This window comes from Penicillium vulpinum (genome assembly GCF_028829585.1).
Source record: "Penicillium vulpinum strain IBT 29486 chromosome Unknown utg000004l_segment0_segment0, whole genome shotgun sequence".
Classification (NCBI taxonomy): domain Eukaryota; kingdom Fungi; phylum Ascomycota; class Eurotiomycetes; order Eurotiales; family Aspergillaceae; genus Penicillium; species Penicillium vulpinum.
Window position 1 is genome coordinate 840247 of NW_026643244.1, and position 24425 is coordinate 864671.

Here is a 24425-nt window from a genome sequence, read left to right on the forward strand (position 1 = left end):
TCAGTCTGGTTATTAATACAGCATCATAGAATAGTTATATAGTATGCACACCAAAACGTACGGGTTTCATGATCAGGGACGTCAAAAAGAAAAGTGAAAGATATGTATCGACCAAGATACATGTGATGCACTAGAGGGTATTCTGTTGAGAGCATTATTGCTAATACATCTCGATTATGCTAGGAGAGCCAATGCAGTAGGCAACAGACGGAATAAACTCCTAGAAGGGTAGATGGCGTGCTGTGATGTACGTGTTGTCGTTGCGATTATCGTACTATCCCCAACAACCACGCTTCCGCCTAGAGCGTTGCCTACACCTTACTTTCTCATCCAAAGCCACGTGAGGTTATATAGGAAGAATGACTTGAAGAACACGAAAACAATGCATCTAGGCCATCAGGTGATATCGCGTTGAGCCGCTCGCGTCGAGTTCGAGCCAAGAACCGAACACACGATCCGTGTGATAATGAGTCACAGTCTAGTGTCCTCAGCCAAGGGGTCACATTGGTTGTCTGAGGGTATTATGACCAAGCTTAGCGCCTCATAGGCCACCGTCGGGAGCCTCGACCTCCGTACGGAGCCCGTTAACGGCGGTCTTGTCCCTTAACTCCGACGTTCTAGATTAGGACGCCGCCAGCGGGCCAGATAGTTTCCGAGACGGCCGTGCTCGAGTTTCGCAAGAGCCTCGCCGGAATCTACTAGGCAGGGGACCCGAGGTGGAAGTAGTGTGGCTGAAATGTTTGCCTGAGAACAATCGCTATCGCGTGGAAGCCTGGGTGCCTCAGGAATAAACACTTGTCTAGTCGTGGATACATCCATGAATATCATTGGCTGCCTTATACTTCAGCTCTAAACGTGCGTTCCGTATTCAATGCCACGAAGAACGATCGTATTTGGGTGCTTGCCTCTTGAGGCTGCTGGACTACAGAGTAAGGCTAGGATGATTAAAAAATAAAGATGATATTATTCGTACAATCTGCTAGTAATCAGGAACAAATCAAACTGAAAGTCGAGTTGAGTGGCAAAACGAATTATCCGAAAGGACACATCGAATGAAACACTCGGGTATATGAGGCGAGACAACGTGTAAACCGCCTCTGGAGACAACACCGCCTGGCCCATATGAAATTATCAAGCTAAAACGCCACAAAGACTGGGAAGCTCAATCCTTGAATCCTTGCACAACGCACAGAATCCAACTTCTTCTCATTGAAGAACCATGGAGACCGAACCCAAATGCTACTCAAAACAAGAAAGAAAGCAAAGTCGCAAAGATTTACACAAACAAGAGAGAAAGCAAAGTAAGAAATTTTTGAAGCCCATCGGTTGCTTCGATAAACGCCCACATGATGCATAGGTCAAATCCATAGACGTCTCGATCTGAAAGGAGCAACCTTTAAACAGGAGCCGCAGCCGGCTGAGTAGGCTGCGAAAGGTCCTGGAGGTCGGGTACGGCAGCAGACTGCTGGGGGATAGCTTGCTGAATGTTGGCGACGATTCGCTCCAGCTCTTCGAGGCGGCGATCCTTTTCTTGGACTTCACGGCGGAGTCTCTTAATTTCTTGGTGCAAATCAGTTCCATGCTCATCGGTCTCAGGCATGTCTCGGAGATCTCCGACAGCAGGAGAGTCGTGGCGACGTTTCATTCCAGCAATAGGGAGTGAAGGGGCACGGACGCCGTCGACACCATCAAGTTCATTGCTGCGCTCCCAAGACATATCGACCATAGGAGGAGCTTCGTCATTGTGCATGTGGCGGCGGCGAAGATGCTCTCGCAGATTTTCCTGGCGCGTGAAACCATTGCCAGTGCTGCGGTTGCAATCAGTGTAAGGGCACATCAAAGCCTTCTTAGTATCGGTGTTTTTCTTGTGAACTTCGCGCTGGTGACGGAGGAGACCACCAGAATAAGTGAAACCTTGGATCTTGTCACAGTTTGGTTCATAACACTTGTAGGGACGATCATGTTTATCCATGTGTTTGCTATAATCATGTTAGTGCTGGGCGCGTTAAAGAGACAATATGGCATTGTACTTACTTCCATTCGCATGGACGGCGGAAAGTAGGTGGTGCAGATTGACACTCAGGGTGATCACAAAAGATTTGACCTTCAGAGTTCTTGGGAGGATCGCGGGCGCGTCGGACAGAAAGGCGCGGGCGCGCACCGTCAATGTAGCTCATCGGCTGAGGGTCGTTCATTTTGGCAATTGGTAGCGAGGATTCAGATGCAGAGGCAAGGATTGAGGCAGCGAGAGCACCGTTAGGACCTTCACTTCGTGGGCTAGGATAGTCAGACCCGTCGCCCATATCGAGAAGTTGATACCCCACACTACTGAGGGGATCTTGATAGAATGTAGTAGATACCGGAAAGACGCGTCGTCAATTCACAACAACGGTAAATTTGGGAGCAACAGATAGTTGAAGAGAGGTAAACAACAAGAATAGAGTTGTTTAGGAAAAAAATCGAATAAATTGGCGGTGAACGCCTAGTAGATGTCGATGGGTATGTATTCGAGGTGAGGATGAGGAGTTGCCAAAATTTTCAGGTAGCAAGGCATCCGCGAACTATTTATACCGGTTGCGTCAGGTGTGGGTGCGCCACTCTTGTGGCGCAGTCGATCCTTGTTCTTTTTTCAGCGTCCCTGCAGGATCTTCGTTCTTTCGTGTTCTAGTGGAATTTTCAAACAGCTGGATTGTCATCTGAAATCATAACTGGCTAGAGCTTATATATATTACAGGTTAAAATGTGGACGATGTTGTTTATTAATGCCTTGGAATATTGAGATGAGGGGTCAAGGAAACACAAGTGACTCATACCCTAAAAGGTATGACTGTATACTAATCTATGTCTACGGTACGGAGTACGGAGTCCAATCTTGTTGTCCCATATCGGCGGACCCGTTTAGGTATCAAAGCAATATGTCTGCCCAGGTGTCCAGGGTGTGTTCAGGCAGCCGCCCACTCCGGAATATTGGAGTTGCCACAAATGGTTTTGACAAATTGGGTGGCGGTGAGTACACGTGATGATGATCAATCCTTGTCTCCAATCACGTGCATGACAAATATGCTTATTTAAGCATCAAGATCGGGCACCTGGGCAGTGCCTTGCTGTGCAATGTATGTTCGCAATGCCCGATGTTAGGCTGCAACAAACTCATTATGGTTGACAAGCTTAAAAATCAATGATCTTCATGTCCACGCAATCATCTCTTCTATTAAAAGGACCACCAGCATAAGGATCGATCTTGTGCGGAGTAGGAAGCTTTCTCAACCTAAACTAGGCTATGCAAGCTTGCTTAAAATTAGAATATTGAACGTTGTACGGGGGGTTCTAAGGGAAGTAGCACATAAATAACGTGGCTAGCATGCTAGCATGGATATACCTGTATATCAATCTATTGAGAATATTGTAGCCTATGAATACTCTAGGAATATATACAATACTATAAAACTTTGCCACACGACGAATTGCGTTTTATATCTTTTTTTTTTTTGCAGAACTATAAATGATAACATTACGACTATCCCGTGAGGTCATGCTGTAGAGTAGAGCATCATTGGAGCCACTAAATAGTAGGTACCATGTAGTATGTCTTTTGTATTCCATACGGACGCGGAGACCTCACACAGAGATTAATTATAAAGCCTAATTAACACCGCCTCTATCATAATAGAACAGCCTTTTATGCTAGATAAGCCATAATGCACGCTCATCTGTTTCAAGTAATTTGCTGCCCGGTTGAAATTTATGTTATTAGGGCAAGCAAGCGAGGCATTATACCAGACCCTAGATTTATACACCCAAAACGACGCCTAAATTGGCAACGCAAAGCCACCATTTGACGTGGACCAACAGGGATATAAGAATTGCATGATAACCACATCCATATCATCCACATCAAATTTTGGGAATGAGTTCATCGTGTTGTCAATGTGAGATGCTCCTAGTGCTCCCGCAGCCCCACCGGATATAGTCTGAGGGTGAGTACTTAACATGTTAAAAACTATTTTTCCCTTTTATATTGTGTATCTCTCGCTTCGCTAGTTATTTCCTCTTGTGTTTTGTGATACTTTGGAATTACCAAAGCAATATCATTAATTGGCATATTCTTCAATGTGTGGTTTGGCACGTAAATCGTATATCCGGCACTATCTCATTGCGGCATTTGTGCTACAGGCCCGGGAAATATGCTCCACCATCTCTACCAACCTGACAACCTGACACCCCTTGACCTTGTCTCATTCGATATTTTATATTCAAACTTCCGTATGTTACCATTCAAGTGAACTCGTCATAAGATCCCAATCAGCTGGGATATGAATCAAATGCGCCACCTATTTTTACTTCAGCGCAGCCGAGGTATTTGCTTGGCCTCAAGACGCGCCTTCAGTGGCACCATTCGTGTACAAGCCTGCCATACAGAGAAGAAACCGTGCCCAAAAAGCATCGAGCGCGAAAACCAATTATCTCAAACCCTGAAATGTGCAAAGCCGCCATCCCAGCCCCTTTCGACGCTTAGTCTTCCATTCTGGTCCTGCAGGTCCACCTGGAGACGAGCAGGAATCAACACTTTCCGCTGTTTGGTAGGATGTACAGTCGGTGATTTCTCCGCGTTATGGATCCTGCAGACCTACTACGCTGAGATGGGTATGAGTAGCATCATGGCCTTGTCAAGTGGGTTGCCTCCTTGAGCGAATCAAATCTCGCTAGGCCGCGTGTACTAACAGCGACCATCTAGTGGTATCTGGTATTACAACTTCGGTTATCCTCGAGACAGTCCTGCTCCGTCGGGGTGCTGATCAGCTGTCGTGGCCTATGGCTGCTCGTACCGCTATGGGCATGAGTATGGTTTCGATGGTGGCAATGGAACTAGCTGAGAATGTAGTTGACTATCATCTGACTGGTGGGATAGTTGCTTTTGAAGATCCGAAGTTCTGGCTGGCGGCAGTGGTATCGATCGGTGCTGGATATTTGGCACCGTTGCCGTATAACTATCTGCGGCTCCGGAAGTATGGAAAATCGTGTCACTGATTTCCATTGTTGTACCTAGTATGCTCACTTGTATGTAATATGGACATCGCTTTTGTCACTTGGTTAATTCCACTGTAGACTCTTTGTCACAAAAAAATGTATGAGATAAGTACTAACAAGTACTAAACCGTAGAAATGATAGTTTCTAGACAGATTATACATAGAAGAATTGGGGTTAAGTGCCTGGGGTGCCTCCATGGCCGATCAGCATACATTTATGCATAAGTGCTAATTCCACGCAAAACAACAAAGAATGCAACATCACCGAACCCTGGCATTACGACTATGAGGTGGCCCATGAGGTACGCGTGTCGTGGGCATGGCGTAAGAGAAGCGGTGGGTGCCGATTGAGATCATTGGGTCTTCTATTTTAGTTGAGTACTACCTTCCTATATTGAGAGAATGCACTTGAGTTAGTACAACAGTAAGGCTGATATTGGGAAGCGGCTGATGAGGCTGATGGGTAGAAGCTGAAACGGAACGGCTTCAGCCCTAACTCGGAACATAAGCCGGCGAAGATTCCAATCTTGGAAGATCGGCTTAGTCTTTGATTTCTTTGTCATATTGCCCACCTACAGATATTAAGAAAAGTGTGGGATCATAATTGGCATTGTTTTTTAAGCTAGTACCTGACTACCTAAATGATAAAGATAGCGAGTATGAGACATGGCCAAGGGGTAGGGAAAATTTGCAGAGTTGCCCAGTAATTGCTACTGGGGCTATCAGAACTGGGCATCAGCAATCGACGGGTGAGTTTTCAGTAATTCCTTCAACCGGAAGATACTGGAGGGTCATTGTCTGTCACCTCATCCCCAATAGTCACGCCTTGCAAGAATGTCACGGTGACAATGGCGAGGGATCAGACCCAGGGAACAATCCTTCGACAGACAGAACGGCGCTCTGGTAGCAGGTCAAAAGGACCCGGGGATAAGCATCCAAAAAGTCTTGGGTTTGCCGATCCCAATTCCTGGTCGGCATAAAAGAAACGGGCGGGCAGACTCTGCTGGAAAGAACCCTGATAGTATGCACGGACATTAATTCGCCGAGTGGTAAGATGGGCGAATCTGTTGGAGGTTGCCCTGGGAAATCTTGGGCATAAAAGTCACTCAGTCATAGTTGCCACCGACCTGGCTAGCAAACGCAGTGGAGACGCTACGGGCATCGTCGTCATCGTGAGTGTTCTGGCCAGGCACGCCGCGAGTCACGCGAATGCTAGCGGAGCTGCCTCCAAAGATGCTGCCGTTGTCCGGGACCCCAGCCCTGTAAGGCTCGCGTCCACCAGACTCGACGTAGCGCTTCAATCGGTCGGATTGGCTGAGACTGGGCTGTTTGCTCATATCGTTAATGCTCAGACCAGCGAGACTGACACCGCCCTGATCAACGCTCCGTCCGTCGGTGACACTACAGGTGACATCAGACTCAGTAGCAGCGACTGACTCGCCAGCCACACTAGGGGCTCCCTTGGGTCGGCCACCGTTTGCCCGACGGCCGCCAGAGATTGCAGGCCACGACTCGCCGAAATTCTGGAACATAGGGGGGTAGCCAGATGGAAGGCCAACACCACCAAGGGCCGAGCCGTGAACAGAAGACACATCGTCAGGGATATAGCCCACCACAGACCCAGAGTCATGATACTCATTGCGGTGACCGCCGTTACGACCATTCACTGCATTGTTTGGAGCATTATTTGTCTGACTGAAAGACATCTGGAAGCGCTGCGGACCTCTATAAGCTTGCTTAGGCCGGCTGAACTGAATCAAGGACTCCTGAAGGTTGGACAGAGGCCCCTCCACAAGACAGTGGCGTTCCTTGAAATGCTGCAAAAGGCAGTTCCACAATGGGTGCTTGGACAAGACCTTGGGATTTCCAAGGACGACTAGACCATATCGAGCACGAGTAAGGGCCACGTTGAGACGGCGAGGATCACTCAAGAATCCAATACCTTGGTGATCATTGGAACGAACACAAGAAAGGATAATGTAGTCCTTCTCTCTGCCTTGGAATGCATCAACTGAGGCAACCTCAATCTCCTTGTAGTGTTCCTTCTTGAAGGTGCCGTTTGCCTGCATAGAGCTGACAATATAGCTCCGCTGTCCCTCATATGGAGTAATGATACCAATATCTCTAGGTTGAACACCTGCCTTGAAGAAGCGTGTGACAGTCTTCTCGACGTTGGTAGCCTCGGTACGGTTAAGATAAGAGGTACCCGACGCGGAGATTTCTTCATTGCCCAGGTTTGACCAAAACATCATGGGGTCATCAATGATGGGCCAAGGGAAGTCAACGTCACGGCGGACACGATCGGCAATAGTGATACCGTTCTGCAGCGAGCCTTCGTAGAACATATTGGAGGGGAATTCTGAAAGGCACGGGTGCATACGATACTGAACATTCAAGCGAATAGGAGAGCAGCCCAAGATGACGAGACGCTCGAACAAAGACTGGTTCAGACCAGCCTTGGCGGCCTTCTTGTTCATGATCACAGGACCAAGCTGCTGGTGGTCACCAACCAGCACAACTTGTTTACAGCCTAGAACCAGGGGGATCATACACTCGGGCTCAGCGGACTGGGTCGATTCGTCAATGAGGACAGTGCGGAACTTGCCTTTTGAAAGACGAGGATCACCTGCACCAACACAAGTACAGCAGATCACATCCGCGTTAGTCAAAATTTCACGCTCGGCAGAGCGAGTAAGTTGCTTGAGACGCTTTTCGTCTTGGCTAGACAATTCTCCAAGTTCAGCCTTGAGCTGGTTGAGCTTCACTAACTCAATGTTGCTATCGTTCATACGAACCTGCTCATGCAGCGAAAGGAAACCAACGGCAGATTCCACATCCTCACGAGATTTAGCAGTAACTCGCACGGTCTTGAGACCAGTCCGATGGATACGTTCGCAGAGCTGGTCAACGGCAACATTAGACGGGGCGCAAACAAGAACCTGGCCTCCATTGATCTTGGCGAGATGGTAGATGATAGTGGCGGAGGTAACGGTCTTACCAGTTCCCGGGGGACCTTGGATCAAACTGAGAGGTCGCTGGAGGACACTTTTAACCGCGTTGATTTGACTGCCATTCAGATCTGGCAGACCTGGAACACTGAACTTCTTCGGAATCTGGGTCTTCATAGGCGCTGCAGCAACTTCGTGGCCAAGGAGGCGGTGGAAGATGTAACCAGAGACACTTTGCTCATCCACAGCAAATGTCTTCATTGCACATTGCATGCGGTCGAAGGAAGTCGATTTCCAAACATAGTCGGCCATAAAATTGTGCGTGCATTCGGTGGGAACTGACTTGTGGTCGCCCTTGGCGCGCAGTTCGATTGTGACCTCATCAGATTGATTGTTCGGGATCTTGATGACATATCCCACACCCTCCCACTTGGGACGCAATTCACCATTGTACTTGATGCGCATCTCATCACCCACGGCCAATTTGACATCTCCCAGCTCAAGCTTGGGCAGCACAAAGCTTGCGAGGTGCTTGTTGTTGAGACCAAGATCCCAGCGCACGATAAGCCCATCTTGAGACTGAGATTCCTTCAGCTTGCGGTCGTAATCAGCCTCAATTTTAACAAGCGGTCCGAAAATATTCTGATATTGGAAAGCGTCATCATAGCGAAGTAGGACTGGCGCAGGCTCATCATCCACTGCTGTGGCCTTCTCTAGGTCTTCCAGGGTTGCCTGAGAGTTATCTTTCCACATTTCCTCTAGTTTCGCAATCAATTGAGGACTGAGGTGGCGGGCTCGGAGTTGTTCTTGGTCAGTGGGTGCCCCCACGAGCCAGGGGAGGAAAGAACGATCTTCAATAAGAGGCTGCCAGCGTGAAGTGTCCCAGTTCATGTCCTTGGAAGATGGCATAGACGCGCATGGCTGGCGACAAAGCAAAACAACAACGGTATCAGATTTAGCGGGGATGAAGCCAAGCAAAAAGACATTCTTGGTGCCACAGTTGTAGCATTCCAGAATAGTATCACCTAAAGAAGAGCCTGGGTGGAGCTGGACTTCCTTATGACGGGCTCGGACAAGATGATTGACGATATGGGAAGAAGAGGTATTGCCACGTGCACTGCAGAACCACTTATTGCACGAAAGGCATTTGACGACGCTGCTCGGGTTGTGAATGCCACAGTACCTATAATATAATCAGTAAATGGCTATCTATAAAGGAGATATAAAAACTAACGCGCATGCATGAGCAGGGAGCTCTATTTCCTCCTCTCCATTTCCTTGGGACTTTTGTTTCCCATTTGTGGGTGCACCGACAATGCTTTCCATGTCGTCATCTTCAAAGGTATCAGAGCCCTCATCTTCGTCATCATGTCGGCGTGGACGCGCGCGGCCAAGTGCAATCTCGTTAATTTCAACTCCCGCTGAGGAGTCTTCCGGTTGGTAGCTCATTATGGGTACCGATTTGGAATACTGATAGGGATGCCTGAAGCTGACCAAGACTTAAAGCAAAAAGCAGAGCAACAGGTAGTTGAAACCAAATGAAATTCACAGTTGTAGATGGAAAAAGAGCGTAGAGGACAATCCGGTGGTCCTATGGGAGTGTTCAAGGTTTGAAATCTCCAGGGCGTGCCTGAGGGGCAAACGAACGGAGATCTGTATCGAGATGTGGTATTAGTGGTAAGTGCTTGATGAGAACAGATGAGCACATACAACCAGTCCAGCTCTCTGTCTAAGAGGACTGACAAAAGAAAGTCGATGAGTTTGTCTCAAAGGTGAGCAAAAAGCGTCTCCGCAACTGCCCAGATTCTTTATCGGTGCGATCCCACTACAGGTACGCATATGAACCATAAACGCAGCCCCGGAGTTAAGTAAGAAAAAAAAAAGTTGCCCGCTCTTCTTTGCCAAAGACACTTTCACACCAATCTTCAAAATGCTGGTAAGTGAAGGATTAATTCGACACATTGGAAATTTTACTTACAATCAGTAGCGCCGACAAACCCGCGAGCGTCGCGATTATCTCTATCGGAGAGCTTTGCTACTCCGTGATGCCTCCATTGCCGAAAAAAGATCGCAACTCAAGGCTTCATTGGCTTCTGGAAAGCCTCTAGATCCTACAATCGCAAATGATAAAACGCTTCGGGAAGACTTCAAATATGACGAATCAAAGACTCAGGAAGACGCTGAGATGGACATCGACGATGAATACGTTTTAACCTCCGGCATTATCGATCCCCGTCCTCTGGTCACCACCTCTCGCTCACCCTCCGCTCGCCTCGGCGCATTTGCGAAAGAAATCCGCCTTCTCCTTCCCACCTCCATTCGCCTCAACCGTGGAACTCTCGTTCTTGGAGATCTCGTCTCCAGCGCAACCTCCGCCGCTCTGACTGACATGATTCTCCTCCACGAGCACCGTGGTACCCCGACCGCACTCACAATTTCACACCTTCCCCATGGCCCTACTGCCAGCTTCTCTCTTCACAATGTCGTCCTTCGTCAGGATATTCCAAATGCCGCTCGTGGTACTGTGTCGGAAAGCTACCCGCACTTGATTTTTGAGGGATTCAAGACGAAACTGGGTGCCCGCGTTGTTCAGATTCTGAAGCACCTTTTCCCTCCTCGCGAGACGGGAAAGGTCGGAAACCGTGTTGTGAGCTTTGTGAACAAGGACGACAACATCGAAGTGCGGCACCATGTTTTCGTCAAGACTGGGTACCGGGATGTGGAGCTGGCCGAAGTTGGACCTCGCATGACAATGCGACTTTTCGAAATCCGCGGAGGTACATTGGAGAAGGGCTCGAGCGGCGACATCGAATGGGCCCTTACCCAATACACAAGAACCAGCAAAAAGAAGGAATATTTGTGATTCTTCAAAAACTCGCATCACTACATTGGCTGTGGCGTGGATGGTTAATGCAGAACATCATCTCGCCACATTGGTCGACTGGCGTATCTGGCGTTAGAGGGCAATTAGAATGGGTTCTTTTGTCATGTTCAAGTTACATAGTTTATGATTTAAATGGCAGTGGAGAATGTCTAGTCAAAAATATTAAAGACATGTACAGCAGCTTTTTTTGGGATCATGACCGGATTTTCTGACAGAATTGGTTACCGCTCTATAATTCATGATGTTATATTTATTGTATGAAAACACGCAATCCGATCCTCAAGATTTTGGAATTATCTTATTAGAAACTCTCGCGATATTGCTGAATAGATGAGACAAATGATATATTTACAGATACAACAAACAAGAACATCGGTAGTACATATTTGTAACCGTGCTCTATGCTCTTAGTACATAGCTTCCTCTCGGCGGCTATTTAATATCATTTCTCCTATTCCAGTTGGAAAAGCGAATATAGCAGACGTCGAGCAATAACCGTCTCAGCTGGAAGATTACAATTTAGATAGGCCTTTCCATCGACGAAGAGCTAAGGCAGGGAAAAAAGCCGGTAGCCTATAAAACCACCCGTATACCGTATTTCCATTATCTCTGGATGTAGTCATGCCCAGACAAGTCAGACCTTATTGTATGAAACGTGGAGGTGAAATGTGTTAAAACAAGTGAAATTATAAGGCCACCCAGAATGTTCTATACCTAGTATATGTTGAGGCCTACTGCACTGGTTAAATTATGGTATATATTCTCAAGATATCGTTGGTACAGCTCAAGTGAGTATGATATATGACCGGTATATTGTTCAAAACAACTCTTGTATATCTCCAGCTGGATGCCTTCCAAACGTTTTCCATAGGAAGCGGTATCGCGGAGGCCCTCCAGGGCTAATTCGCGACTCTCATCGCGCTTGGTAAGGCCCTCCATATCGCCATGTTAGATTTGATCAGTTTCGATCTGCTGGCAATCTAAATATGTAGATACTAATGGATTTACATCATAGGGTGGGGAGGATGCGGGTCACGCTGCATGTGATTAGCCCTAAAAAGCCACGATCATCCCGGCCCCACTATGTAGGTATATAGCAGTTATTTATTATTTTGTCTTATCCTAATAAACTGGCGAACCCTCTAATATTATTTTGTTTTTAGTCGAGTGAGACCGGCCTATGGAGCTGGCCCGAGCTTCTTGTACTCCGTCTATATTCCAAGGTTTGCAAATCGGTGTTTTGCTTCCATTTTTGCATCCGCTGATTGGTTGGACATGCCCAGGACCAATATATCCATGTAGTAGCGCACATAGTTTATCCGTGACAATAAAATTGTATCCATCTCGCTATAGAGGGACTCTAATACCTATACTATCTTTCTTCTATCCAAACTTCTAAGGCCGTGCTTACAAGGTAATGTACTAGCTAAGAAGTCTCTATAAGGTATTACTAGACTTCGGAACAACTCACTCTAGCCCGAACCCAACTCAACCCAAAATGGGTATTGGGTCCATTTATTGCTTCGACCCAACGATGGGTAACCCATTGGGGCCCCAATATAGTGCAAACTAGTCAAACAGACTTTTACCTATTCTGCCAAGTCATTTTGGGTCGGAGACTGCGACCCAAAATGGGTTCTGCTGAAGTCTAGGTATTACCTTCCAATCTCCTAAAGTGGAACATGGTTCCAGTGTGAATACTTCCATGTTTCCTCCCTGATAGTCCCTAGACTTTCCGGAGCTCTTCATTATAAAGGCTCCGTTTCTCACTATAGACCGACTTTTGTTTGAGTTGGATTTTGTGTTTTTCTTCCAGTGTGGCATCCAAGAGCAGCAAACTCAAATTTGCCATGATTTGGTCGAGAGCATAAACATGTTCTCGGCCAAGAAATTCACACTTCGTAGGAAGGAGCTGCGATAAAAAGGAACTGCGGTAAAAACCCATAGGTTTCTAACTCAACATCCTCGCTGTCCTCTCCAACTCGGCGGGTAATTACGGCAGTAGTCATTAAAAATATAGAGATGACGCTGTGGTGTTAGGAGAACAGAAATCCTGCCTTGCTGCCGAGCTTGGGATATACCATGCCTCAAACAACCTACTCTAGGCTATACCTACCTATGTTTCAAAAGGCTTATTCCTGCCAGTATGTGAGTCAATTGAGAAGAGACCAGTACATGTGGTTTGGGAAGCTCAAACTCAAAGGCAATGGGCTAGGGCTTATGTTTCAAAGTAGAGATTATGGCAACACATCTTTAACGGAGCATCAGAACCCGCTATGAATTTAAGGCCGTAAAAGTTTAAGGGCTCCCCCAACCATGTGCAAGCTTCCCGTAACCAACGTTTGCATACCGCCTTGATCGACACTCAGCTGTTTCGCTGCCTTTATAGCCCCTTCGATAGTTGGCTCGATTGAGATTGTAGCGTAAGGATGGAGATCTTTCCAGAGTATTGAGTATTGAGTGCAGAGATCTGGGAAGGGTGTCTCCGGCGATTTGAGTGTTTTGTCTGGTAAGAATACAATTAGCTGTGCTACCTATGACATGTGCCTTCGGTATTTACCAATTCTGGTAGTTCCGTCTTCTCTTTCCTGATATGTAGTGAAGATAACATGATCAAATCTCAAATTACAATCTGAGAAAGCACGTGCTAGGTATCGCACAAGAGCCACCCCATCGCGCTCCTCTGAAAAATGGCTGAAGATCAGAACACGATATCCAGATCGTCCACTATAATATTAGTTAACAAGGCCAAGTTACAAGAACTCAACTTACTTTTCCGTATTCGCAGTATCAACATTCCTTGAAAACCATTCAGCTACTTGTTTTAGACTCAATATATTGTGCGCCCCGTCTAAGAACCACTGTGCGTCCTCCTTTTCTATTATCTCAAATCTTCCATTCCACGAAAAATTGTCGATACCTTTCTGTATATCCTCAGCATTGATATCATAGGAACTCTTGAGGCGGAGGAAAGTTGTAGCTAGCTGAAACGCTAAAGAGCAGTTTATCCGCTGCACTGGAACACTTAACACTCTGCTATTAGTAGGAAGATCATCGCAAGACATAACAAATGATAGGTCGGTCTTCTTTTCAGTGGCACGGTCGCGTAGAACTTCGGAAGCGCCGGGTTCTTGTTGTACGGAGAAAGCAGGTACTTCGGGTTTGAAGATACCCGCTTTATGCCATGCAATATCCTCGATCATTGGGCCTAGCTGTGCAATATGGTCCATTCCAAGAGAGGTGATCCCTGTTACGACAGGCTTCCTGATCACATTTGTAGCGTCGTATTCTCCGCCATGGTGTGTCTCAAATATTGCAGCGTCGACACCTTCCCTGATAAAAGTGTGAAAAGCTAGCAAGGCCAGTAATTGCAGGTAGCGTGGTTGTCTGATAGGCTCTGTAGATTGTTCCAGATCTCGAGACATAATAGTCTCCCAAACCTCAAAAAAGTATCGCGTGAAGAGATTTTCCGTTATTGGTTGATTATCGAGTTGTATTCTCTCCCGAATACACTGCAAATCAGGAGAGGTGTACATTCCAATGCGCTTTGGAAACCCTGTCCTCAAGCTATGCGCAAGAAGAAAGGAACTGGTAAAGGCACAGGTGCTACCTTTTCCTTTTGTTCCAGCGACGTGAATTACATTCATATTTTCAATATCGTTATCCTAGTCCTAGTAAGATAAAACACGCTACAGCAAGGTGATATATCATTAAATATCCATACCGAATGTCCCAGTGCCTGTAGCCATTCCTTCATTCCAACCAGACTAGGCACGCCCTTCACAGCCGAATTGCCGCGGATAGAGGCGGAGCCTTGGTCAGTGAGGGGTATTGCTGAATATTTTGGTCGGCCTTTCCGTCTTCGCGTCTCAATAAGCCTGAGGGCGCACTGTAAATTTTGTCAGATCGAACGCCTTGTTTATTCAAAACATTACCTCGTAAGTACGCTTCATTTCAGCAGTAAGCGATTATTATAAGGGAGACTCAAGAAGACAATGACCAGAGAGGTTTCAAGATATCAAGACATCAGATGTCACCTGCCACGCGAGATGGATTACACAGGGGTTAGTTTTCGAGTGAGTCGACGAGTCGAGATAACCAACTAGTTAACTGCTCACCTGCACATGGGGGCAGCTGATTAAAGATTACTAATCCCGATCGCTGGGCATCGGCTCCAGGCCTCGACTAGGAGCAGATTACGCTTGACTCATAAAAAATTGACTAGTGAGGTGGGGATTAATACAATGTGCAGTAGTGTACTCCGTACGGAGTATAGTGATTCGGAATGCATATGTACCTATGTAACAAGTGTCAGATTGTGGATAAAAAGGAAATTTATAAACCTTAAGATCATGAAGACGGATTTCCTGGTTATTCCTTCCCAAGACCCTGCCGTGCTGATGGAAAGACACTGGGAATTGGGCCAGCCCAACCGCAGTGTCCAAGTAGAGTGTTATAATTGACCCTGGCCCGAAGGAAAATTAATAAATGCAACTCCAGCTTATGAGGGCCATATCCAAATTACCTTAGGTAAATACCACGATATTGTAGCTCTCCAATTTCCTTGAAATTGATATATAGTGTTTAGAAGCCTTATCAACAACTATCGAGCGACAATGAAGTCAAACAACAATGGGTTGTTGAGATATAAAATCGCATTTACTGCCATCTTTCTTTCGGGCTCTAACAGCTCTACTTCGCTTTCATGATGGATCGATCTATCTGTCTGGGTTGTTGTACAGTACAAACGCTCTGCGATCTCCCCTCTAATTTGCCAATCTTAATAGTTTACACCACGAATACTGCGATGCTTGGTTGGAACCTACCTCGGTTATAAAACTTACGTACATCGAGATATTTAATTCCGCGATTAAAAATTTCCCAATTCCCATTCCAAGGTAATGTAAGCGTACTGATACACCAATAAGAAACCCCTTGTAAGCGCTGGCTGGATCATAGCTTACCTAGTAGCATGCGTAGCACTATCAGAGCCTTGTCTACTCTGTACACTGCCATACCAGCCCGGCCCGAGAAGAGACGCTAATGCATATGTATGTACGAACTTGCTTTTTTTTGCTAGTAATACCAATACTAGTGATTATTACTAATCGATTGTTAGTATGCAGATTGTATTTAATTCGATGTATGCATTTGAAAGAATACAATATTTATTACTCGTGGCGTGCATGCAGTAGCGTCCTTTCTCATCCGGGCTGGCATGGCAGGGTAATTCTGTAGGGTGAATAGTATGATGCACACCTCCGCTTTTCCTGCATTGCCCCGAAATTTGTGTCGTGGGCTGCACTAGTGTGACTTCATCACCCTATCACTATCTACCCTCACCCTCCGAAAGCGAATCCTTTAGGGTTGACACGTGTCTCCCCCTTTTGTGTGCATCACGGATCTATTCTTATTGCTGGAGATTTCCATGGACTCCCTAAATCGGAGTCCACTCAAGGGTTAACCTACACAAGCTCAAAATGACCGAAGATAGACGAGGGATCACAGTTCTTCACCCTCCCACACTCAAAGGGTATATGGGGGGGAAGAGCTCTTCTCAAGATGGCTTTCTGTTTGAGTAAGTTTGTATTCTATCGATGCCACTAATTAACCAATCCTGCATTAAGAGAACGAACCACAGTTGACTGTCGCAGTTTGGTTGCCATCCATGGCTTGAACGGGGACGCCATCGATACCTGGACACACAAAAAAACAAGGATCATGTGGCTCAAAGACCTACTACCTGAAGCTCTGCCTAACATCCGCATAATGACATACGGATATGACGCTCGCTTCAAGAGTTTTACCGCCCAACAAGACATGCGCACTATATGCTCCAAATTACTTACTGAGCTTGTTGACTTCAGGTCTACGCAAGAGGTGAGAGCCCTTTTTATTGGTAGTTGATACTGATACTGATCTGTCCACAAGGAGAGATCCCGTCCCATAGTCTTTCTTTGTCACAGTCTAGGTGGGATTGTGGCTAAAAAGGTGACTCGTTTCCCAGAAATCGAGGTGAAAGTCTGCTTATATTACAGGCATTGTTGATAGGTTGCTCTGAGGAGGAAGAACAAGTGCAGAAATCTGTTTATGCGATGCTATTCCTTGGTAAGTTTGATGGAGCCAAATTCCACATTTCCCATTAACTTGATACAAGGAACTCCGCATAATGGCAGTAGTCTTGCAGGAATGGGAAAGCTTGTGGCAAACATCCTTTCCGCGTGTTCGCCGTTGAGACCCCCACGTACCTTGATAGGGACACTGCAGAAAGACTCCGAGGTCCTACTGGAAATTACCCAGGATTTCATTAAGAGGAGGAAGCAAGTGCATATTGTTTCCTTTTATGAACTGGAATTCACATCCATTGGTCCATTCTTGAAAAAGCTGGTAACAACGCTCTTAATCTGAGTACGCGTTGCATCCATCATATTGACCATCCTTAAAGATTGTCGAACAACAGTCTGCTGTTTTGAATATCCCTGATGAAATCACTATTCCGCAATTTGCCGACCACCGCAATATTGTCAGGTTCCGATCCCACCAAGATCGCTCTTTTCGCCCTGTGATGTCCAGATTAAAACAACTGGCTGATAAATTGCAGCTTGGCTTCACCGAGCAGGGGCAGACGCAGACGCAGACGCAATCAGACCCCGAGTCGGGTATGATAAATATGAGAAAATCACCTTGATGCGTAGCGATTTAAATTCGCTAACATTTAACAGTTTTTTCCATTCCATTCGATGTTTCAATACTGCCATGTTTGTATTTTCGGGGTAGAGATGGTATCTTGAACATGATGAAGGACTATTTCCATAAGAATCAGAACGAAGGTTCAACAAGACGCATTTTTGGCTTATGTGGCCTGCGTGAGTTATTCTTGGAACGAGTACTTGGCCATTTATTAAGTTTAGTTCAGGCGGCTCGGGAACGACCCAGACAGCTTTGCACTACATTTTGCAAAATATGTCGACGTACAGCACAGGCGTGGTTTTCCTGAACGCAACATCGAGCGTCTCACTTGGAGCCGATTTTGATCGCCTACATGACATTCTCAATCTCGGAGAATCAAAGAATAAGATTAATTCAGTTAAAAGCTGGCTGTCTAAGCCTGAAAACCGCCGGTGGATCCTTGTTTTCGACAATGCTGACGATTTGAATTCAGTGCAAATTCACAAGTATTTGCCCTCTGTCAACTGGGGACATGTCTTGATCACCAGTTGCGATCAAGCGGTGATTGGCAGCATAGCCGAGGAGGGGCACGTGTTGAGCTCGTTGGCAAGCGAAGATGCAACCATTTTACTTCTCGAGAGTTCTGGGATCGAACACCCTACCTATCGTGATAAGGAAGAGGCAAAAAAGATTGTGGACCTTCTTGGATCTCTTCCACTTGCTTTGGTGCAAGCAGGGGCGTTCGTGCGCTCAAGGCGTAGAAGCCTGAGAGAATATCAAGATTTATATCTTACTCGTCGGAATGACTTATTGCGCTTTTCACCACGACTTGGATTCGCTGATAGAGCAGTTCTGACAGCGTGGGAAATCAATTTCAAGCAGGTAGAACAAGAGTCACCCGCCGCATCTTCTCTTCTCCTTCTTTTCTCGTTTCTTGATCCGTCATCAATTCCTGAGATGGTTCTCCATAGAGGCTCATCTCCGCAAAAGAGATGGGGGGAAAACGGCGAAGTAACAGAAGTTCGTGCGCAGGATGAAGGCGTCGACGAATATTTGACAAAAATCATACAAGGTGATCTTGAATTTGATACAGCTGTGGAGAAATTGCTTTCTTTTTCACTTATATCCTGTAACAAGGAAATGAATGGTTTGAGAGAATTCTCTATCCACCCTTTGGTACAATATTGTGCGACGCAGCGCCTGTCCCCATCAGAAATTAACAGATGGCGATGGCAAGCAATTTTACTCATTTGTCATGCCTTTCCAAGGAATGCATACATTGACCCACTGTGAGTTTTGAAAATTGACCCCAACGGAGTTCAGAGTCTGATGATGATCCGCAGGAGTGTAAAATTTGGGAGAATCCTTCTACCTCACTTACATCGCGTTCTTTCTGAATATGACGCTTTATGTGTCGATCGTGGAAGCGAGTTTCCCTCCTTTCAACATGAGCTTGCCTCAACCCTTCTCGCCGCATCGCGGTTCTCGCACGCGGAGTGGAAGCTTGAAGCACTCAGTCGTACCAGGAAGTTACTGGAAGATAACGATGACCCTTTTCTAAATGCCTGGCTCGTATACCGGGAAAGTTCATTAACAAGAATGTCCGGAATGTCGAAGGAGTCCGAGCATATTTTGGAGAGATTTTTGCGCCAAGGCGCAACGTATGGCCGGGAAGATTCAGATTTGACTGCAAGATTCAATGCACAGAGAGGAGATCTCATCATTTCTTTCGCCGAGAATTTGATTCGTGAAGGGAAGCTTACTGGAGCGAAAGACGAATTGGTCGAGTGGAAGTCGTTGGGTACGGAGTACTCTACCCTTGAGAGGATTGTCTCAAGAGCGCGTGATATCACTTTGGGAAAGGTGCTCCGCTACCAGGGTTTGTTTAAAGAGGCACTTAGACTACTCGAGGGCGTTCTCCGAGACAGTCTGTTTGATGAATACTTTGAGGGCACAGACTGGTATCGAGTTCTCCTCTCCGGGGTGGCAGACCTTTATTGCGAAATCGGTCAGCCTGTTGTTTCCGAAAATCTTCTGTTGCAAGAATTGACCGCAATGAGAGAGAATGGAATACAAGACATTGCCACGGGGAGAAGACTACAGATGTCACTTGCAGAGACCTACCTTCAGCGCAAAATGTACAGCGAAGCAGAGCCACTTCTACTTGACATCCACCGTGTAGTCTTGTCCTCCGGCATGCCGGACTACAAAGCTCAAGTTAACATTTTCCGAATCTGGGTCTCTCTGGCAAGGATTTCACATGAGCAATCTCAATGGGAGAAGGCTATATCACGGTGGAGAGACGCATTAGCAGTACTGGGTCGTCTCAAGCTTAATAGAGGGTTCAATGCGAGTATTGTGCGCTGCTCAATAGCACATGCTCTGTTGATGACCGGTCATACAATGGAATGTACAGATATACTTCAAGAGGCGAGGACAGATATGTCATCAGAACCTCGGGTATTCTGGATCCCGCTGTTCAATTCAAAATGGCATGACTTCATAATTGACAGTTTGAAACATGTCAATGTGAGTTAGGGAGCAGATAGCGACATGTTTGCACAATTCTCTTTTATGAACACTTAGATTTGCGTGAATGTATTGATCAATCCTTGCAACAGTGTAGTTACAAATGGAATATCAAAGATATTAGTTACAAAACAACATGTTTTGACCAAAACCACGCGAGAGATTGAGCAAGAGAAGTTATTGGGTATAATCATATCACATGATTGGCACTAAGAGTACGCCAAATCTGACAACTGGCCTGGAAAATCCCCTCTCTTGCGAAACGTCTTTTATCTCATACCGGCGTGTCTTTACATGGCTTACGACATGCAGCATAACTATCAGGTAGTCTTTCGAACCCATTTACAATCACAAATCTGATCTAACAACTTAGAATGCCCTCAAACTACTTGAGGCGCAACGCCGAAAAGCTCGACCAAACGCTCCGGCACAGATCCCAGCGTCACAGGGTGCAGCAACCCCTAGCGGGAAACAAACAACGAGAGGTGTTCCCAGTTTGGTCGGTATGGATGAGTGGTTGTGCGCTTTAGGACACTCAGTATGGATCACCTGTGCCCTCAGCTGCTATGGCCTGTTTTTCTTACCAGATCTAGGACGTTGATATCGACGGGCTGAACATAATTCATATCGCTGGGACAAAAGGCAAAGGTAGTACCTGCGCTTTCACTAGCTATTTTCTTCGTTCGCACGGTTTGCGAACGGGATTCCCGAAGCAGATCGGGCTATATACCTCCCCCGATTTACAATGTATCAGGGAGAGAATACAGATCAATAACCAACCAATAACGGAAGATATTTTCACGCAATACTTCTTCGAAGTTTGGGAACGCCTTTCCCACGCAGAGCTTAAAAGACAGCCCCGTTATCTCCAGCTTCTGACTTTATTGGCTTTTCATACTTTCATTAGGGAAGGTGTCGACGCAGCAATTTTCGAGACACACCATGGCGGAGAATATGATGCTACGAATGTGATGCGGAAGCCTATTGTGACGGGGATCACATCTCTCGGGATAGACCACATTGAGCAGCTTGGGCCCACAATTGAAGATATTGCGTGGCATAAAGCTGGAATTTTCAAACCTACGGTACCTACATTCTCTGTACCACAGTCATTTGGTACTGTTAAGATCCTATACGACCGTGCCGCAGAAAAAGAGACGAATTTAACGTTTATTCCGATCAATGGCTCCCTCCCTATCAACAACAGGGTCCTAAGTGTCCCAGTTCAGCGATTAAACTGCTCACTAGCCCTTGAGCTTGCTAGGTCCTTTTTACGCATTCAGGTACCTAATCAGATCATGACTTCCGATGATATCTCGAGTGGTATCGAAAATTTCTCATGGAGTGGAAGATTTGAAGTTATTGTAGATGGAACATCACAGTGGTTCTTGGATGGGGCTCACAACACATTGAGCCTCACACAAGCGGCGGAGTGGTTTGCCAAGAACTCAAACTCCTCAGATACATCAAAGTATGTTATATTGTCTTGAATACAGAACCAGCCAGCTAACGTTACATTCATCATATTACGCAGATATCGTGTTCTTATCTTTAGCCACTTTTCAGAGGAGCGCGACGGAGTGGCCCTGGTGCAATGTCTAGCCCATTCCCTTTCAGAACATAATGCAAAACCAGACCATGTCATCTTTACTACATATCAAGAAAGAGAGGATGGGACTACACGAATAGGTGAGTAATAAAAATGGTTATTCTAAAGGATATGCTTTCCCTAATTGTTTCTCTTCCAGACAAAACCCTGAAAGTGCCTCAAACGCCATTTCCTGACTTCTGCGCTATCTATTCTTCACTTTGGCAAGAGTTTGATCCCATAGCTGCAGTTTCAACCAAACCAACTATTGAAGCGGCTATTAGGTCTGCAAAGCGACTAGGTGCCCAGCGAGGTGGAATGGAAGTCTTCGTGACGGGAAGCTTGCATTTGGTCGGAGGGGCACTTCACTTTTTGCGGCCGTAGATTACTGTGGAAGAAGAAAGTACAACCGCGCCCATAGTACATACTACATCCCTTGTCAAATAAACTTCCTTTTCAAAGAACTTTTTGAATCCCCTGTCTCATAACTAAAATGTCTTGCCCTTTTTGATTAGTTTCACTAGATATGACAGAGCAACTTGTGAACCGCCGTAGCGATGATGCCGATGTTATTTCGATCACTAGGGATATTATGGCCCTTTCCGTGTACCGCAAATGTGGAATGACGTGCCGCGCAGATTCGATGCAAGGCCAAAGAACAGTCAAAGAGTGGATCTTCTGCTCCAGAAATATACATACTAGGGATGGAGATGTACCTTCCGACCCCTCTTCTACAATAGGGAGCCCACCAGGGCCCATACGGAAAGGTAAGAGAGAATTGGTAAAGATAGCATATCTGAACAGGGCCGGTTCATTCGGGTGAATCTTAGTATAGTGGATCATGAACCCAGCGGCTAAGTCCCACTATGGGAGAAGCCTAGAACGCTATCGAACGGACCTTCTAAGGCAATAGTTTCATTGAGATGTTCATGCGCCTCTAGCATGTCTGAATCGTCACTGTCCTCGAGCGGAAAGGTGCGTGAAAATCGGTAGTAGCTGTAGTATGGTCCTTCATAGTAACCGGCGATACTAGGGCCGGGATCTGAATCGATGTCGCCTTCGAGGAAATAGAAGGTTGCGGTATTATCCCGTTGAAGTTCATATATCAGTCCATCTGCTTTTATTAGAGTTTTTGTTGCGCCAAGGTAGAAGATTTCCATACTCAGTTGCGACTGTAATGTATAAAAGGAAATGAGTGCTTTGATTCCCCAATCAGCAGTGCTAGTGGCTTGCCTTTTGATTCGTTCCCCAGCCATGGAGACACAACAATCGCAGGGGAACTGTGGTGGATAACGATGAGCAAATAATGAAGCCCACAGAAAATGTGTCAACATTAAACTGATCAACTGCGATTGCTGTATGTCCACCGACATTTTATATGGTAGGGTACTGTTGGTTTATATGTTGGTTTGACCAAATGCCAATATGCAAAAAATGAAGTCCTTCATTTCCTCTTCCATGCAATAATGATCAGGGCCTTGATACTCGCCGTGCAGGGATGAGCATTATATCGGCTTGAACTCGGCGAAACTGTCCTGTTGCACAGACACGTCGATCTTCAACTGTCATCCAACTTTTGAAACCCTGGGATTATCTTCTTCTCATACATCACATCGGTTCCACCTTACCTCGATTTCGCCATTGAGCTCTTTCCCATTGAATATATAAAAAAGCAAAAAGAAATGAAGCAGCTGACGAATGGCGACTATTATTGAATCCCGGGGGAGGTCTGCCCGGTGGCTTATGGCTGTGCCAAGGCAGGGAAATGACGTAGGGGCAAAAACTTCCATATCTCTCGATTGCCGATTGCTTCGCATTTCATTCTTCAGAGATTTCTAGAGTCGAGGAATATATTATTTGATATTATTTGATATCATTTTATTTCATCCCATTCGCCAAAATGCCTTGGTCTTTCGCTCTGCCTCATGTTCTCCTCGCCAACCCCTATCTGGCGGTTGCGACCCCAATCACCGCAGGAACCGCAGTGGCCCTCTTGACCAATCGTAAGTCGACCGGTGACGATTACTACAGACAATCACTGACAACTCTACAGGAAAGCAAAATCGTGAAACCTACAAGCAATTGAAGCAACCGCCCTACAGCCCTCCAGGATGGCTCTTCGCACCGGCCTGGACTCTCCTTTATGGATTGATGGGTTACGCCTCTCACCACGCCGCCACCACCGCGTCGCGATCTTTTTCTCTGGCTGTCCGTGATGCCAATTCCACTGGCCAGACCCTCTACACCACGCAACTGGCCTTGAATTTCCTCTGGATGCCCCTCTTCTTCGGACTGGGCCGACCGGCCGCGGCCCTGGGAGATCTGGCCCTATTAGTGGGCAACGTGGGTGCCCTGATGGTCAACTGGTGGACGGCCGATCGGACCGCTTTCTGGTGTCTTACTCCCTACGCCGTGTGGCTCGGATATGCGGCGTATCTCAACGCCGGCTGTGGTATCCTGAATGGATGGACAGTGCCCACTGGTACTAGAAAGGAGCGGTCAGAGTAGAGAACAACAATGTGCAATCTACAATGGTACATTGTTCAATATACATACACTTCCTACGATATTATATACCAGAAATTACAACTTGAAAATCAAGAATGCAACAATCAACTTGGAAGTGGAACATCACCGGATGGCGTGGGCTGTACCGAGTAAGCTCTCAGTGATTCGTAATATTCTGTGGGAAATCCATATTAGGTCGCACTTCTATCTATAAATCTGGCGTTGGTCTGTTCGCCCTCTGATACCGCATTACCCACTGATATATGCCTTC

General features: G+C 46.3%; 9 protein-coding genes across 9 annotated transcripts; 5 read left to right on the forward strand and 4 right to left on the reverse strand.

The window, feature by feature from the left end:
- Positions 1-1396: 1396 nt before the first annotated feature.
- On the reverse strand, positions 1397-2303 carry N7479_008870 (putative C2H2 transcription factor; the record flags this gene model as incomplete). The annotated part of the gene is made up of 2 exons (XM_057256563.1): positions 1397-1979; positions 2035-2303. 2 exons carry the CDS (start codon positions 2301-2303, stop codon positions 1397-1399), a joined length of 852 nt encoding a protein of 283 aa, XP_057104021.1.
- A 2355-nt stretch (positions 2304-4658) lies between these two features.
- Positions 4659-5028, forward strand: N7479_008871 (DUF4396 domain-containing protein; the record flags this gene model as incomplete). Its single annotated transcript, XM_057256564.1, has 2 exons — positions 4659-4671; positions 4736-5028. The coding sequence occupies 2 exons, from the start codon at positions 4659-4661 to the stop codon at positions 5026-5028; spliced, it is 306 nt and encodes a 101-aa protein (XP_057104022.1).
- Positions 5029-6134: 1106 nt separating this feature from the next.
- Positions 6135-9425, reverse strand: N7479_008872 (putative regulator of nonsense transcripts; the record flags this gene model as incomplete). Its single annotated transcript, XM_057256565.1, has 2 exons — positions 6135-9159; positions 9211-9425. The coding sequence occupies 2 exons, from the start codon at positions 9423-9425 to the stop codon at positions 6135-6137; spliced, it is 3240 nt and encodes a 1079-aa protein (XP_057104023.1).
- Positions 9426-9906: 481 nt separating this feature from the next.
- Positions 9907-10839, forward strand: N7479_008873 (snoRNA-binding rRNA-processing protein IMP4; the record flags this gene model as incomplete). The annotated part of the gene is made up of 2 exons (XM_057256566.1): positions 9907-9912; positions 9964-10839. The coding sequence occupies 2 exons, from the start codon at positions 9907-9909 to the stop codon at positions 10837-10839; spliced, it is 882 nt and encodes a 293-aa protein (XP_057104024.1).
- Positions 10840-13142: 2303 nt separating this feature from the next.
- Positions 13143-14396, reverse strand: N7479_008874 (folylpolyglutamate synthase; the record flags this gene model as incomplete). The annotated part of the gene is made up of 3 exons (XM_057256567.1): positions 13143-13366; positions 13421-13587; positions 13633-14396. The coding sequence occupies 3 exons, from the start codon at positions 14394-14396 to the stop codon at positions 13143-13145; spliced, it is 1155 nt and encodes a 384-aa protein (XP_057104025.1).
- A 1944-nt stretch (positions 14397-16340) lies between these two features.
- On the forward strand, positions 16341-20067 carry N7479_008875 (LipA and NB-ARC domain protein; the record flags this gene model as incomplete). Its single annotated transcript, XM_057256568.1, has 7 exons — positions 16341-16438; positions 16488-16740; positions 16899-16968; positions 17018-17247; positions 17306-17519; positions 17777-18705; positions 18853-20067. 7 exons carry the CDS (start codon positions 16341-16343, stop codon positions 20065-20067), a joined length of 3009 nt encoding a protein of 1002 aa, XP_057104026.1.
- A 285-nt stretch (positions 20068-20352) lies between these two features.
- Positions 20353-22030, forward strand: N7479_008876 (Mur ligase C-terminal; the record flags this gene model as incomplete). Its single annotated transcript, XM_057256569.1, has 5 exons — positions 20353-20382; positions 20432-20596; positions 20652-21529; positions 21593-21747; positions 21807-22030. 5 exons carry the CDS (start codon positions 20353-20355, stop codon positions 22028-22030), a joined length of 1452 nt encoding a protein of 483 aa, XP_057104027.1.
- A 470-nt stretch (positions 22031-22500) lies between these two features.
- On the reverse strand, positions 22501-22806 carry N7479_008877 (uncharacterized protein; the record flags this gene model as incomplete). Its single annotated transcript, XM_057256570.1, has 1 exon — positions 22501-22806. The coding sequence occupies one exon, from the start codon at positions 22804-22806 to the stop codon at positions 22501-22503; it is 306 nt and encodes a 101-aa protein (XP_057104028.1).
- A 740-nt stretch (positions 22807-23546) lies between these two features.
- On the forward strand, positions 23547-24154 carry N7479_008878 (TspO/MBR family protein; the record flags this gene model as incomplete). The annotated part of the gene is made up of 2 exons (XM_057256571.1): positions 23547-23649; positions 23700-24154. 2 exons carry the CDS (start codon positions 23547-23549, stop codon positions 24152-24154), a joined length of 558 nt encoding a protein of 185 aa, XP_057104029.1.
- Between the last annotated feature and the right edge of the window lie 271 nt (positions 24155-24425).